At 36.6% G+C, this 17,388-nt stretch overlaps 1 protein-coding gene across 1 annotated transcript in view; it reads right to left on the bottom strand.

The window, feature by feature from the left end:
• Positions 1-17,388, bottom strand: part of PLCH1 (phospholipase C eta 1) — a 238,967-nt gene that overhangs the window by 78,134 nt on the left and 143,445 nt on the right. The window contains exon 6 of the mRNA XM_059920073.1: positions 13,269-13,439. Coding sequence (XP_059776056.1) covers positions 13,269-13,439 — 171 coding nt within the window. The remainder of the gene's footprint in view (positions 1-13,268; positions 13,440-17,388) is intronic.

The following is a 17,388-nucleotide window of genomic DNA, read 5'->3' as shown; positions in this document are numbered from 1 at the left end:
ATGTTCACTGCAGCACTATTTACAATAGCCAGGTCATGGATGCAACCTAAATGCCCATCAACAGACGAATGGATAAAGAAGTTGTGATACATATATACAATGGAATATTACTCAGCCATAAAAAGGAACGAAATTGATTCATTTGTTGAGACATGGATGGATCTAGAGACTGTCATACAGAGTGAAGTAAGTCAGAAGAGAAAAACAAATATCATATATTAACGCATGTATGTGGAACCTAGAAAAATGGTACAGGTGAACCGGTTTGCAGGGCAGAAGTTGAGACACAGATGTAGAGAACAAACGTATGGACACCAAGGGGGGAAAACTGAGGTGGGGTGGGGATGGTGGTGTGCTGAATTGGGCGATTGGGATTGACATGTATACACTGATGTGTATAAAACTGATTACTAATAAGAACCTGCATATAAAAAAACAAACAAACAAACAAAACACCTAATAGTAAACTTCCTTTGGGTTATTTGTATGGAAATATGTTAATATAAATGTTTCAGACATTACATGAAATTTCTAAAAATCTTATATATTCTGGTATAATGTTATAAGTCATAATTCTAGTTATTACTTTAAAATGTATATCTCAGAAATAACTAAATTTCCTTGTCAATTGCATTATTATGAACTTTCATCAAATCTTTAACCATCGTCATTTGTAAGTCTTTTGTCATTTACAGACAGTTCTGGGTGTACTCTGATGCTTTTGCAAGTATGTTCCTATAAAAGGGTTTCATCTTCAAGGAATTCATGGAAAAGACTCTGACAAGTACAGGTTTCTGGTAACTGACTGTACTGCTGAACTGAATGAATAAGCATTTTCAGAACTCTAATGAAAAACTGATGAACTCATAAAAGGGCTAACAAAAGATCAAGATGAAAAAAAAATTAATTACATGGGACTGAGTGAACTGATGAGGATGATTATAATTTTTGTGACTTTCTGTTCGAATAAAAAATAAAAATCCCACAAGAACTCAGACGTAAAGAATATACAAATCAATTTTCACTGCAAAGTAAAGGAGCTGTTACAGTGGAGGATTACTGGACTGAATGTCAGTATTATGACATAGTATGAGTGTGTTTCATGTTTGGTAATTGCAATCATTGTTGCTTTTGTTGTGGTCATCCATTTACAATGCTTGGTGTCAGTTTATTTATCTCCTGTAAAAATAAAATACAGTGTGTGTGTGTGAAAAAAAAAAAACAACCATATGATCATCTCAATAGACACAGGAAAAGCTTCTGACAATATTCAACACCCATTTCTGATAAAAACTCTCCAGAAGGTGGGCAGAGAGGGAACCTACCTCAATATAATAAAGGCCATATATGACAAACCCACAGCAAACATCATTCTCAATGGTGAAAAACTGAAAGCATTTCCTCTAAGATCAGGAACAAGACAAGGATGTCCACTCTCACCACTATTATTCAACATAGTTTTGGAAGTCCTAGCCACAGCAATCAGAGAAGAAAAAGAAATAAAAGGAATAGAAATTGGAAAAGAAGAAGTAAAACTGTCACTGTTTGCAGATGACATGATACTATACATAGAAAATCCTGAAGATGCCAGCAGAAAACTACTAGAGCTAATCAATGAATTTGGTAAAGTGGCAGGATACAAAATTAATGCACAGAAATCTCTTGCATTCCTATACACTAACAACAAAAGATCAGAAAGAGAAATTAAGGAAACAATCCCATTTACCACTGCAACAAAAAGAATATGATACCTAGGAATAAACCAACCTAAGGAGGTAAAAGACCTATATGCAGAAAACTATAAGACACTGATGAAAGAAATAAAAGATGACACAAACAGATGGAGAGATATACCATGTTCTTGGATTGGAAGAATCAATATTGTGAAAATGACTGTACTACCCAAAGCCACCTACAGATTCAATGCAATCCCTATCAAATTACCAATGGCATTTTTTACAGAACTGGAACAAAAAATCTTAAAATTTGTATGGAGATACAAAGGACCCCAAATAGCCAAAGCAATCTTGTGGGAAAAAAACGGAGCTGGAGGAATGAGACTCCCTGACTTCAGACTATACCACAAACCTACAGTAATCAAGACAATATGGTACTGGCACAAAAACAGAAATATATATCAATGGAACAGGATAGAAAGCCCAGAGATAAACCCACACACATATGGACAACTAATCTATGACAAAGGAGGCAAGGATATACAATGGAGGAAAGACAGTCTCTTCAATAAGTGGTGCTGGGAAAACTGGACAGCTACATGTACAAGTATGAAATTACAGCACACCCTAACACCATACACAAAAATAAACTCAAAATGGATTAAAGGCCTAAATGTAAGACTGGACACTATAAAACTTTTACAGTAAAATGCAGGAAGAACACTCTTTGACATAAATCACAACAACATTTTTTTGACCCACCTCCTAGAGAAATGGAAATAAAAACAAAAATAAACAAATGGGACCGAATGAAACTTAAAAGCTTTTGCACAGCAAAGGAAACTATAAACAACATGAAAAGACAACCATCAGAATGGGAGAAAACATTTGCAAAGAAATCAATAGACAAAGGATTAATCTCCAAAATATATAAACAGCTCATGCAGCTCAATATTAAAAAAAACAAACAACCCAATCCAAAAATGGGCAGAAGACCTAAATAGACATTCCTCCAAAGAAGACATACAGATGGCCAAGAGGCACATGAAAAGCTGCTCAACATCACTAATTATTAGAGAAATGCAAATCAAAACTACAGTGAGGTATCACCTCACACCAGTCAGAATGGGCATCATCGGGCTTCCCTGGTGATGCAGTGGTTAAGAATCCGCCTGCCAATGCAGGGGACACGGGTTTGAGCCCTGGTCCAGGAAGATCCCACATGCCGTGGAGTAACTAAGCCCGTGCGCCACAACTACTGAGCCTGTGCTCTAGAGCCCGCAAGCCACAACTCCTGAAGCCCACAAGCCACAACTACCGAAGCCCGCACACCTAGAGCCCGTGCTCTGCAACAAGAGAAGCCACTGCAATGAGAAGCCAGCACACCGCAACAAAGAGAGCACCTGCTCCCTGCAACTAGAGAAAGCCCGCATGCAGCAACGAAGACCCAACGCAGCCAAAAATAATAAATAAAAATTAAATAAATAAATTTTAAAAAAATAGAATGGGCATCATCAGAAAATCTGCAAACAACAAGTGTGGAGTGGGTGTGGAGAAAAGGAACCCTCTTGCACTGTTGGTGGGAATGTAAATTGATACAGACACTGTGGAGAACAGTATGGAGGGTCCTTAAAAAACTAAAAATAGAACTACCATATGACCCAGCAATCCCACTACTGGGCATATACCCTGAGAAAACCATAATTCAAAAAGAGTCATGTACCACAATGTTCATTGCAGCATATTTACAATAGCCAGGTCATGGAAGCAACCTAAATGCCCATTGACAGACGGATGGATAAAGAAGATGTGGTACATATGTACAATGGAATGTTACTCAGCCATAAAAAGGAATGAAACTGGGTCATTTGTTGAGATGTGGATGGACCCAGAGACTGTCATACAGAGTGAAGTAAGTCAGAAAGAGAAAAACAAATATCGTATACTAATGCATATATGTGGAACCTAGAAAAATGGTACAGATGAAAAGGCAGAAATAGAGACACAGATGTAGAGAACAAACGTATGGACACCAAGGGGGGAAAGTGGGGGGGAGGGTGGTGGGATGAATTGGGAGATTGGGATTGACATGTATACACTGATGTGTATAAAATAGATAATAAGAACTTGCTGTATTAAAAAAAATTTTTAATAAAATAAAAAAAGATCAATCAATCAATAAATAAATATACTAATGATAGAGGAAGCTAACTTTGGAGCCAGTATTTTATATTTCAATGATATTCTCAAAAATTCCATTATCTCTTAGGTTCAATACCTATGCTTTAGTGAAATCTAATTCAAACTGTCTATTTAATAGCATTTAACTTATTGCAGGGGGAAAAAAAGCTGTTATGCAACCATTTTTTGCATGTTTGAAAGAGCACAGAATGCTTTTTTTCCCCTAAAACTAGCTGCATAAAGGCTAATGCATTCTTTGAGTAAATTTTATAACCTTTACTGCATGCAGAGGCCTACATTACCAGACACCACCCGAAAATACCATATATAAATGAAACCATGCTACCTGCGAGGAACTCAACTGACCTAGTCTGGCTTTAAGCAGCTCATTAATTTGTCTGCTATAAGCTAGAGAGACTTACCACGTGCAGTCTAAAAGATAAATAATTTCTCATAAAATAGAACCAAATTGATTAAAATTGTATGTGCCATTGGAAGACTGAGTTTACATTGCAATTATTTGGTTTACGAGGCCATTTGTTCAGAGATGTTGGGGCCTTGCACTAGACTCAAGTAGTCTACCAGGAGCCCCTGAGATCTAAAAAAATTCAAGCCAACAAAAAAAAAAAAAACCCCGGCATCCTGGGATGGAGCTAATTGCCGATGAGAACATGTTACTAGCTCAAAATACAAAGCAGAATGTGTTAACAAAAATCATCATATTTGAAAAGTATTCATTAAATTGGTGAAAATATCAGTAGGCATTCTCGGAAGCCCACAATTTCCTGGGCACCATATAAGAATTAATGGGAGCTAATCCAAAATTCAAGTATTAAGGATTAACTCAGTGAAATACATTAAAACCTATAACAATGAGAATTGAAATGTAAGTCAATCTGCTCCCATCCTTCCACCATCTCTGCTTTCATTTAATTAACTTCCCAATAGCAAAATCTTGCATTTTACATAATTGACTTTTTCGGACCTCACTTTGAAAGTTACATTGGGATTTTACTGTATGAATGAAGGTTTAACATAGTTTAATGCTCTTTATTGTTCTTTTTTCCCTTGTTTTGCTTTCTATTTGACATGGCTGATAAGATGAAATAGAAACATTTTCTCCCTGTTTCCCATAGAGTTCACTTGAAAGTCTTGTTTGCTATCAGTATCTGAGCCACTCACTGTCTCTTAACACTAGTGATTGTTTTTTCTATACAGGGCAATTTGTGCTAAAAGAAGAACTTGAGGAAAACTTGATTACGTTTATATAATGTAGTCAATGCTATGCAGTTTATAAAAAGCTTTTACATCCATAATCTTAAATAGTTCTTGTAAACTTAGTATCTTTATTCTCATCCTGTAGGTAGGAAAACTGACACTGAGAATGGTTAATTATCACAACCAAAGTCATAAAATCATTAAAAGGCAGCACCAAAGTTCAAATTTCAACCTTCTCAATTCAAGTCCAAAGCTTTTTCTTTTACGTTGTATCTACTGTCTGGGTGTTTTCTTTATTTCTACTAAGAAATTGAAATACTTACTTTTAAAAGTGATTATTTTTTCAGTATAGCTGAAACTCCTGGATCTTAACTTTTGAAATTTTTGCAACTTTCAAATCAGTTATCATAATTTGACCTCTTTGATGATTCCAGATTGGAATGACTCCCAAAACACACAAAACACAAAATCCTGGTTCAGCCTTGGAAGGTTATACCTTTCCATGAATTTGTCCATTTCTTCCAGGTTGTCCATTTTTTTCGCATAGAGTTGCTTGTAGTAGTCTCCTAGGATGCTTTGTATTTCTGCCGTGTCTGTTGTAACTTCTCCTTTTTCATTTCCAATTTTATTGATTTGAGTCCTCTCCCTCTTTTTCTTGATGAGTCTGGCTAATGGTTTATCAATTTTGTTTGTCTTCTCAAAGAACCAGCTTTTAGTTTTATTGATCTTTGCTATTGTTTTCTTTGTTTCTTTGTTTCTATTTCATTTATTTCTGCTCTGATCTTTATGATTTCTTTCCTTCTGCTAACTTTGGGTTTTGTTTGTTCCTCTTTCTCTAGTTTCTTTAGGTGTAAGGTTAGATTGTTTACTTGAGATTTTTCTTGTTTCTTGAGGTAGGCTTGTATAGCTATAAACTTCCCTTTTAGAACTGCTTTTGCTGCATCCCATAGGTTTTGGATCATCGTGTTTTCATTGTCATTTGTCTCTAGGTATTTTTTGATTTCCTCTTTGATTTCTTCAGTGATCTCTTGGTTATTTAGTAACATATTGTTTAACCTCCATGTGTTTGTGTTTTTTACGTTTTTTCCCCTGTAATTCATTTCTAATCTCATAGCGTTGTGGTCAGAAAAGATCCTTGATATGATTTCAATATTCTTAATTTTACTGAGGCTTGATTTGTGACCCAAGATGTGATCTATCCTGGAGAATGTTCCGTGCGCACTTGAGAAGAAAGTGTAATCTGCTGTTTTTGGATGGAATGTCCTATAAATATCAATTAAATCTATCTGGTCTATTGTGTCATTTAAAGCTTCTGTTTCCTTATTTATTTTCTTTAGGGTTTCATTTTATCCTTGGCATTGCAAAATTTCACTTTGATTTGTCTCTGCGTGGATCTTTCTACATTCACTGTGTTTGGCACTCAGTGGACCCTGCCAATTTAGACATTGCTCCCTTTTGGTGCTAATCATTTTTTTGTATTACTTATTTGATAATATCCTCCCTTCTATTTTTTCTTATCTTTTTCTGTAACTCCTGTTATTCAGATAGTGGACCTTCAGGATCGATCTACTAATTTCCTTATGTTTTTTCCATTTCTCTCCTGTTTGTTCTCCTTTTGGGACAATTTTCTCAACTTTATCTTCTAAGCCAACTAATGAATTTAGTTCTCTGCTCTCTTCTTCCTCTGAATCTTCTTTTCTCATAGCATCTTTCTCTTGCTTCATGGCTGAAACTTTTTTAATCACTCTGCTGTATTAATGTCAGTTTTTAAAGTTTCCTTCTCCCTGCATTGCCTCTATTTCCTCCAAGTTTCTTGATTCTATTTGTTTGCCTTTGTCTCTTTTTTATAGCAGAGAATTTCCTCAAACGTGGTAAGCCTTGGTTATTTAAAACCCATTTTTTAAATCGACTATTTAAAAACCTATTTCAAACTAAGGCAAGAAAAAATTGGCTGGAAGCTCTGTATTCATGAGCAGAGCTTACTGACTAGTGGGCTTCACTGTAGAATTCTCTGGCTGGACTCAGAAAAATTCTGATGTAAATATCTTTAGGAGTTTTTTTTCCTTGGGTTGGTGTGTTCGTTTCCTAGGGCTGCTATAATAAAGTACCACAAACTCAGGGCTGAAAACAACAGAAACTTATTCTCTCTCAGTCCTGGAGGACAGAAGTCCAAAATCAAGGTGTTAAAAGGGATGATTCCCTCTGGAGACTTGGAGGGAGAATCTATTCCATACCTCTCCCCTTGCTTCTGATGGCTGCTGGCAAATCTTGGCATTCCTTGGCTTGGAGCTTCATAGCTACAACCTGCTTCCATCTTCACACAGCCACCTTCCCTCTGTGTGTCTATGTCCTCTTTTCTGTTGCTTATAAGAACACTCATCATTGGATTTAGGGTCCACACAAAATGTAGGATAATTTCATCTTAACATCCTTAAGTACATCTACATAGACCCTACTTCCAAATAAGGTCACATTTACAGATACTGGGAGTTAAGGACTTGGACATATCTTTTCAGGCTACTATTCAACCCACTATAGTCTGTAATATGCCTCTAAGGAAATTTTTCCAATGTCCTACTTGGAAGGGATAAACCTGGGATCTGAACCTTGGAAGAGGGTTATGGCTCTCACACTTCAATGCATAAATGTTCACTTAATCTTTGTATTCATATCTATTTTTGTGAAACAAACCTCCCAAAACTTAGAAACTTAAAACCACCACCACTTACCAATACTTGTTCACAATTGTGTAGGATGGTAAGTGGGACTGAGTCCGGCCACACGGTTATTGTGTTTTCACCTAGGGGTTACTCACGTGACTGCAGGCATCTAGTCAGGTGACTACAGTCAGATGGTCCAAAATGGCCTCACCAACATGACTGTGGCTGGTGCTGGCTGTTGGCTGGGCCTCTTCACGTGGTCTCTCCTCCTCTCGCTTCCTCACATGATAGTCTCACAGCCCCAACAGGGCAAGAGTGGAACTGCCAAGGCTCCCTGAAGCCTATGTTCCTTGTACATCAATTCTGCTACAATCCATTAGTCAAACCAGGTCACAAAGCCAGCCCAGATTCAAGGGGCAGAAAAATAGACTCCACCTCTTGATGGGAGGAGAGGCAATGTCACGCTGCAAAGCCACACACATACAGGGATGTGGGAGCTACTGTAGCCATCTTTATAAACCATCTGCCACGTTCCCCATGTTTCAGTGCCCACACTCAGGTGTGCCTGGTATGCCTCAGCCCAGATTCTTCTGGTCCGTCCTCCTCCAGCTCTTATTTTCAGTTTTATGCCAGGGTGGAGAAGGGACAGCTGTCCTGCTGCAAGAGGTAGGAGAGAGAATCTGGAGCCCTAACTACATCTGGATCAGACTTCCAACCGGTGCTTGTGTTTTCAACCCCTGCTCTTCTCCTGTTTTCAGAGTATCATGTGAATTTCATTTTTGATCTTTCTTGGGTTCTTCTGGGCAAGTGAACATGCTTCGTGGTTTCTTGCTCTGTGGGCTTGAGTTTCAGTGCTCTGGGGTCTCTTTTGGATCAGACAAGTTTTAAGATTTTGTTGTTTCTGTTTCCTCTCCTATTCTCTTTGTCCTTGTGGTTTTACAGGGGGGAGAGGTCTTTTTACTGTATTTTTGGGTAATTTCAGCAGGGAGTAGAGAAACCTCTCTAAATGAGTGGTCATTCAGTTTCCAGCTGAATAAGACAACCATGATAGTTATTTATCTCCCCAAAATGGCTACTCTCACTCATCCAAAAATTAATCCACAAATTTCAAAGCATTTAAATACATGACTATTTCACAGAAAAATGTCATTTGGGAACTATATTCAAGGGAGAAAAAATATTACAAGACATAATTACTCTGAACAGTCTCTCACTGCTTTAACTGTGAATAATTAAGAAAAATGAAACAAATTCAGGAAAGCCTCTTAAAGGAATGCTTTTATGATGAGGAGAATGCTTTTTAAAAAAAAGATAAAGGTACACTAGCACGAGAAAGGGGTAGTTACAGCAAAGAAGAATTTATAATTATTTCTCACAAGAGAGGTAAGATTAGAATGACCATGACTCTCACCAAACCAGTCTGGATTCAGTAAAGGGTAATGAAGGGAGAGGGAACAAATGACATCTATAATTGGATCAGAAGAATCAAGGAAATATTTCAGCAGAAAGAATAAAAAAGCAAAATGAGCAACTGTTAGAACCACCACAAAGGGCTAATGTATAGGTCTATGTCATAAAGTTCAGTAAGAAGAGGGCGCTGTAGCATGGGATCAGAAAAGTTCCCAAAACTCCCCTGGAATTAACCATCCACATGCATATTTCAGATAAAAACACTACATAAATAGAAATCTGCTTTTGACTTATCTATGGAAGTAGCTTTTGCTCTTGGTTAACAGCTAGAAGGGTTTGCAAACTGTAAGGGCTCTTCAATATTCCTGCCTTCTCTTCCTCACTCTTCAATCCATGAGAAACAAAAAGATTAAAAGAAGGTAGAGCCTTGCTAAGAAAGGTTGTCAAGGAGAGTGGGGGGAATGAAATCAATTTCTCACTCCTGAATCAAAACTCTGAAACGAATTGAACTCAAAACACATTCAACGCCAGTGCCAAAAAATGGATAGGAACTCTGGAGGAGATGAAGGTTGCTTTTCGGCAAACAGGGGAAAAAATGAAACAAAGAGCCTCAACCAACTCTCGTACTCTGGAACCACAGACTAGTGGACATCTGTAATCTTGATCTGTGGATGTAAGGAAGCAACGGAAGAGAAACCTCAGCCAACCGGCTTCTTCCTTAACTGGCACTTCTTCACAGATATAAAAGACAGTAAGAATTTACCTTAGCACATCATATTTTAAGGATGAAAGTCCTAATCAAACAGCAATTGGACCTGTCAGAGGCATAAATTCAATTTGCAAAGAGCTTCAGTGGAATAAAAATCTGACTCACAGGCCAAAATTTGAACTCCCATAATCCCGGACAGCATATGTGGCCGGCAGTGATATTTCATTTCACAACTGAGTAAATCTGTAAAATTTGAATACTCTGGTGTCTACACCAATCTTACACCATCAGAAACAAATGAATTACTGCCATATGGATCATCAAATTGCCTCGGATTCGTTCCACTGTGAAAATCCCATTTTGAAACCCAAAACCCCACAAAACTCTTGACTAATGACCCTCCTGCTGCACTTTTAGATCATGTCCAATTTTTCTCTGTTTTAAAGAATGCTGAAATGCACAACTTTATAACTTTTTTTTTTCTATACACAGTTATTTCCTTAGGATGAATTACTAGATGTAAAATGGATTGGTAAAAATTTTATATATTATATAAAATTTAATGATAAAACTGCCCATAGAAAGATTGTACCATTCCCCAGCTTCACCAGAAATATAAGAAATGGACACCATGTTTGGTAGTATATTTTTTTAACCTTTACTAATTTGCTGGGTGAAAAATGGTCTCTTAACATTGTAAATCAACCATACTCCAATAAAAAAAATTTTTTAATGGAAATAATGCAGAAGCATATTAAAGTAAAAAGTAAAATTCAAAACAAGTCTGTTTTATTTTACATTTTTAAATTACTAGTGAAGGATGAACATTTTTAATAGATCATTGACGTGCAATTTTTTTTATATGTTTCAAATGTTTTGCACATTTTTCTACTGGGGAGTCATCTTTTCCCTAAATAGTCTATGAGAGCACTTTCCATATTAAGGAAATTCACTATTTCTCTCTTTTGTATATTATAAATATTTTCTGAGTTTGTATTTGACATTCATTTTATGATGTTTGATATATTGGACCACATATAAAGTTTCAGGACATTAATATTTTCCTTTATGGTTTATGCCTCTTAATATATGATAATTTTAAAAAATTTCTTTCACATTATACCTATATGTAGCTTCAGGCTAGTTTAGAAAATTAAACCGGAAACGCGTAATCATCTTCCAAGAGCAGATGTCACAGAACACTGGCTTCTGTCTTCCCCAACTAAAATTTACCGGTTGAATGTCAATATAACAAAAGGAGGGAAGAAACATATGCCCCTTAGCAAGTGACATACACTATTGCTATTCAAATGGATTGGGTAAATTCCACTAGCACAAATGAATTTGAAGTCACTTTCTTTTAACATTTTAATTTCTCACACTGCTGTGCTTCTGAATATCTCTGTCAAAGGGCTTTCACATTCATCATCCCAATCAATTTTCAATCTGACATTGTGAGATAAGAAAGGTAGGTATCGGGCTTCCCTGGTGGCACAGTGGTTGAGAATCTGCCTGCCAATGCAGGGGACACGGGTTCGAGCCCTGGTCTGGGAAGATCCCACATGCCACGGAGCAACTAGGCCCGTGAGCCACAACTACTGAGCCTGTGTGTCTGGAGCCTGTGCCCCGCAACAAGAGAGGCCGCGACAGTGAAAGGCCCGCGCACCGCGATGAAGAGTGGCCCCCGCTTGCCGCAACTAGAGAAAGCCCTCGCACAGAAACGAAGACCCAACACAGCCAAAAATAAATAAATAAATAAATTTTAAAAATTTATTTAAAAAAAAGAAAGGTAGGTATCAGCCCCCCTTTGTACAGATCAGGAAACCAAGGCTCAGAAACAATACTGACTGGCCTGCGCAAGATTCTCCAACCGATAAAGCTTGCAGGATATGAAACGTAGATTTTCTGTACCCCTGGTCTAAGGTTCTTTCCACTGTACTGGGAAGAGTTCTTCTGATGACAGTGCAGGAGTAGTTATAATTGCAGGAAAACAGGGAATAGAGATTTAGAAAGGGCATGTTCTCTGGGGAAAAATAATTCTTCTATTACCCCATTCCCATTTTCTGCCTATCTTAAGAGCTAACTTTGTTAATGGAGAATCTCTGCCTTTGCCAAATTATCAAACTAAAATAACTGATTTTGATAAAACATTTTGCTAACACTATCTGGCTTAATCCTTAAAGCAACAACAAAATGTATAAAATCTGAATCTGTAATTCCTAAAATGTATGTGATTGTGGTAATGGGATAAAGTAAAATATTACCAGGTCTAGTGTCTTTTTTCTGACACCACCAACTCTCTGATTCTCCGACACTAAGTGGGTATCCAACAATGCAATTCAGTTACGACATTAACCATCTGGAGTTAGCATTAGACCCTACAGGGCTCAGTCCCACAGACTAACCCCACTTCAGATGCCAGCCGCAAATGAGGTGCTCAGGCTACCCCCACTTCTGCCTGGCCTACTACAAATTTGGGAGTTTTGGACATTACTTAAAACAGTAAAAATAGATTTTAATCAGTAACTATTGCAAAACGGAAAAAGAGAGCTCAGTATAGAACTGGCTTATTTTCGAATACGAGTGGGGATTTATAGCCAAGGAGCAAGGTAGGGGTCAGTGGAGGCATAAGAGGGGATTCTGGCTAACCCGACCTAACAGGATTCTTCCTGAAATGCAGGCCAGGGTGATCAAATATCACCCAGGGAATAGTGGTAGGCAAGGAACTTTATCAGATATTGAGGGCGATTAGATATCGAGGATGGAGATTCTGGTTAAACTGACTTAGGATTCTTGCTACAGCTGGACTCTTAAGGACAAGGCCAAAGGATGGAACCTTCGAAAAAATGGCTCAAAAGAGCCTGCTTAGAGTTTGTTTCATTAAGGAGAAAGTCTTTGTCAATTCCCACAACTCAGTTTCCAAGATTCGCTAGAATGACTCACAGAACTCAGAAAAGTGATTTACTTACTATTACTGGTTTATTATAAAGTATACAGCTCAGCCAAAATGAAAGAGATGCACAGGGTAAGGTATGAAGGAAGATATTTACCAATGAATTACTATATTGCTAGTTAAGAATTATGTCATAGTTAATAAGCATCTAGCTATATTATTACTATAAAGAAAACATTACCATGGTATCTGAAAGGAAACACATGAGTTAACTGTCACTACTCTGTGTAAAAATATGCATATTTAAGGTTAAAAATTGTATAAGTGTTCAATTTGTCACTCCCTCTTTAAGGATGCTGGAAACACATTTTAAATAACTCATAGATAAGATTTTTGTGGAATTGTGATATTTACCCCTCTATCCTAAATTTAAAGTATACCTACACCCAACTTCAAGAAAAACTCATGTATCTTTCACAAGTATTTTTAAGTAAACATTCAGTTTAACAGTCTAATGATACCTTTTGCTCCACCTTCAAAAACTGAGCCAGTTCTTCCACAGTTAGGTGATCTTTCTTGTCACTGTAGCTCAAAAGCAGCAAATAAAGGTCCCGTCTCAATGACATCATTTTGTAAAAAACACAGAACTCTTCAAATGTCAAAGTTCCCTGATTCTCATCTGTATCAGCTTCCTGAAAGAGGCATAGAAAATAACAAGGCAGTGTGAGAGTATGAAATAGGAAATTCAGTAGCCGGAAATAATATTTACTATAAAAAAGGTTAATACACATTTCACAAATGGTAAACAAGTTCTTTTCAAGCACACATGGATCAATTTAAAAACTGACTATATATTAGGCCAAAAAAAGTTTCAAATTATAAAGAATCAACCTCATAAAAACTAATTTCTCTGATCACAGTAAATTTATAAAGCAACCAACAAAGCTTAAGAAAAACTGTGTCTGGAAAAAACACATTTCTAAATAGGAAATGAAACATACAGAAGTAAACGCACGCACCACATACAACTTGTGTGATGCAGTAGTTAGAGGGAAACTTGAAGTTTTCAATGTATAAGCAAGGTAGATTAAAATCAGAGAAGCTAATAATTCAACTCCAAACGCTAGAAGAAAGTTAAGCTAAAGAAAATAGAAGGAAATAAATTATAAACAAAAGCAGAAAGCAATGAAATAGAAAACAAGCAGATATAACATCAAAGGTGAGCAATTAAACCAAAAGCTGGTCTTTTGACAAAACTAATAAAAGAAATTTTGGACAAGACTAATCAAGAACAAAAGAGAGAAAATACATTTAATGAAAATTAAATACATGATGAAAATTAATACATGATGAAAATTCTAGTCTCTCATCAGCTTCTGAACTGCAATTCAATCAAATAATTTTTACCTATAATAGAATCTCTCTTAATTCTGCACAGGTAGCTTATTGCTCTTACAGCCATCAGCATCACTGGTACCTTTTCCTCCATAAAAGCCTGAACAATCCATCTGGACTGATCGCTAGTTGAAATTATTTGTTCCTAGTAATTATTGAGCAAGGATCTTTCGCCACGTACCTGCCTTCGGATTGGCTGAATTTGTCATAAGACCATAAAACTGTTGGGGATATATAATGAGTAACCAATCCATTTACATGATCTCCTTTCTTTTAAGTGAACACAGTTGTAGCTGAGCAAAAACTGACAGGGACTGAATGGCATTTTGAAATTCATAGATGTTGTGACATACAGTCAGCTGGTATGTGGTTTTAAATACAGTTTTGAAAGTCAAAGTGTGTATAAAAATATACTTTTTTAAACTTTGCTAACTTTGGGTCAATTATGAGCAAACACTTAGACCAATATTTAGTTTTTTTTTTTTAAGGAACCTCCATATTGTTCTCCATAGTGGCTGTATCAATTTACATTCCCACCAACAGTGCAAGAGGGTTCCCTTTTCACCACACCCTCTCCAGCATTTGTTGTTTGTAGATTTTCTGATGATGCCCATTCTAACAGGAGTGAGGTGATACCTCATTGTAGTTTTGATTTGCATTTCTCTAATAATTAGTGATGTTGAGCATCTTTTCATGTGCTTCGTGGCCATCTGTATGTCTTCTTTGGAGAAATGTCTATTTAGGTCTTCTGCCCATTTTTGGATTGGGGTGTTTGTTTCTTTGATATTGAGCTGAATGAGCTGTTTATATATTTTGGAGATTAATCCTTTGTCCGTTGATTCATTTGCAAATATTTTCTCCCATTCTGAGGGTTGTCTTTTCGTCTTGTTTATGGTTTCCTTTGCTGTGCAGAAGCTTTGAAGTTTCATTAGGTCCCACTTGTTTATTTTTGTTTTTATTTCCATTACTCTAGGAGGTGGATCAAAAAAGATCTTGCTGTGATTTATGTCAAAGAGTGTTCTTCCTATGTTTTCCTCTAAGAGTTTTATAGTGTCCAGTCTTATATTTAGGTCTCTAATCCATTTTGAGTTTATTTTTGTGTATGGTGTTAGGGAGTATTCTAATTTCATTCTTTTACATGTAGCTGTCCAGTTTTCCCAGCACCACTTATTGAAGAGACTGTCTTTTCTCCATTGTATATCTTTGCCTCCTTTGTCATAGATTAGTTGACCATAGGTGCGTGGGTTAATGTCTGGGCTTTCTATCTTGTTCCATTGATCTATGTTTCTGTTTTTGTGCCAGTACCATATTGTCTTAATTACTGTAGCTTTGTAGTATAGTCTGAAGTCAGGGAGTCTGATTCCTCCAGCTCCATTTTTTTGCCTCAAGACTGCTTTGCCTATTCGGGGTCTTTTGTGTCTCCATACAAATTTTAAGATGATTTGTTCTAGCTCCGTAAAAAATGCCATTGGTAATTTGGTAGGGATTGCATTGAATCTGTAGATTGCTTTGGGTAGTATACTCATTTTCACAATGTTGATTCTTCCAATCCAAGAACATGGTATATCTCTCCATCTGTTGGTATCATCTTTAATTTCTTTCATCAGTGTCTTATAGTTTTCTGCATACAGGTCTTTTGTCTCCCTAGGTAGGTTTATTCCTAGGTATTTTATTCTTTTTGTTGCAATGGTAAATGGGAGTGTTTCCATAATTTCTCTTTCAGATTTTTCATCATTAGTGTATAGGAATGCAAGAGATTTCTGTGCATTAATTTTGTATCCTGCAACTTTACCATATTCATTAATTAGCTCTAGCAGTTTTCTGGTGGCAGTTTTAGGATTCTCTATGTATAGTATCATGTCATCCGCAAACAGTGACAGTTTTACTTCTTCTTTTCCAATTTGTATTCCTTTTATTTCTTTTTCTTCTCTGATTGCCGTGGCTAGGACTTCCAAAACTATGTTGAATAATAGTGGTGAGAGTGGACATCCTTGTCTCGTTCCTGATCTTAGTGGAAATGCTTTCAGTTTTTCACCATTGAGAATGATGTTTGCTGTGGGTTTGTCATATATGGCCTTTATTATGTTGAGGTAGGTTCCCTCTATGCCCACTTTCTGGAGAGTTTTTATCAGAAATGGGTGTTGAATTTTGTCAAAAGCTTTTTCTGCATCTATTGAGATGATCATATGGTTTTTATTCTTCAATTTGTTAATATGGTGTATCACATTGATTGATTTGCGTATATTGAAGAATCCTTGCATCCCTGGGATAAATCCCACTTGATCGTGGTGTATGATCCTTTTAATGTGTTGTTGGATCCTGTTTGCTAGTATTTTGTTGAGGATTTTTGCATCTATATTCATCAGTGATATTGGTCTGTAATTTTCTTTTTTTGTAGTGTCTTTGTCTGGTTTTGGTTTCAGGGTGATGGTGGCCTCATAGAATGAGTTTGGGAGTGTTCCTTCCTCTGCAATTTTTTGGAAGAGTTTGAGAAGGATGGGTGTTAGCTCTTCTCTAAATGTTTGATAGAATTCACCTGTGAAGCCATCTGGTCCTGGACTTTTGTTTGTTGGAAGATTTTTAATCACAGTTTCAATTTCATTACTTGTGATTGGTCTGTTCATATTTTCTATTTCTTCCTGGTTCAGTCTTGGAAGGTTATACCTTTCTAAGAATTTGTCCATTTCTTCCAGGTTGTCCATTTTATTGGCATAAAGTTGCTTGTAGTAATCTCTTAGGATGCTTTGTATTTCTGCGGTGTCTGTTGTAACTTCTCCTTTTTCATTTCTGATTTTATTGATTTGAGTCCTCTCCCTCTTTTTCTTGATGAGTCTGGCTAATGGCTTATCAATTTTGTTTATCTTCTCAAAGAACCAACTTTTAGTTTTATTGATCTTTGCTATTGTTTTCTTTGTTTCTATTTCATTTATTTCTGCTCTGATCTTTATGATTTCTTTCCTTCTGCTAACTTTGGGTTTTGTTTGTTCTTCTTTCTCTAGTTTCTTTAAGTGTAAGGTTAGATTGTTTACTTGAGCTTTTTCTTGTTTCTTTAGGTAGGCTTGTATAGCTATAAACTTCCCTCTTAGAACTGCTTTTGCTGCATCCCATAGGTTTTGGGTCGTCGTGTTTTCATTGTCATTTGTCTCTAGGTATTTTTTGATTTCCTCTTTGATTTCTTCAGTGATCTCTTGGTTATTTAGTAACGTATTGTTTAGCCTCCATGTGTTTGTCCTTTTTACGTTTTTT

Source organism: Balaenoptera ricei, chromosome 4, assembly GCF_028023285.1.
Source record: "Balaenoptera ricei isolate mBalRic1 chromosome 4, mBalRic1.hap2, whole genome shotgun sequence".
Lineage (NCBI taxonomy): Eukaryota > Metazoa > Chordata > Mammalia > Artiodactyla > Balaenopteridae > Balaenoptera > Balaenoptera ricei.
The sequence above is the reverse complement of the archived record's forward strand: the minus strand, read 5'-3'. Positions and strand labels throughout refer to the sequence as shown.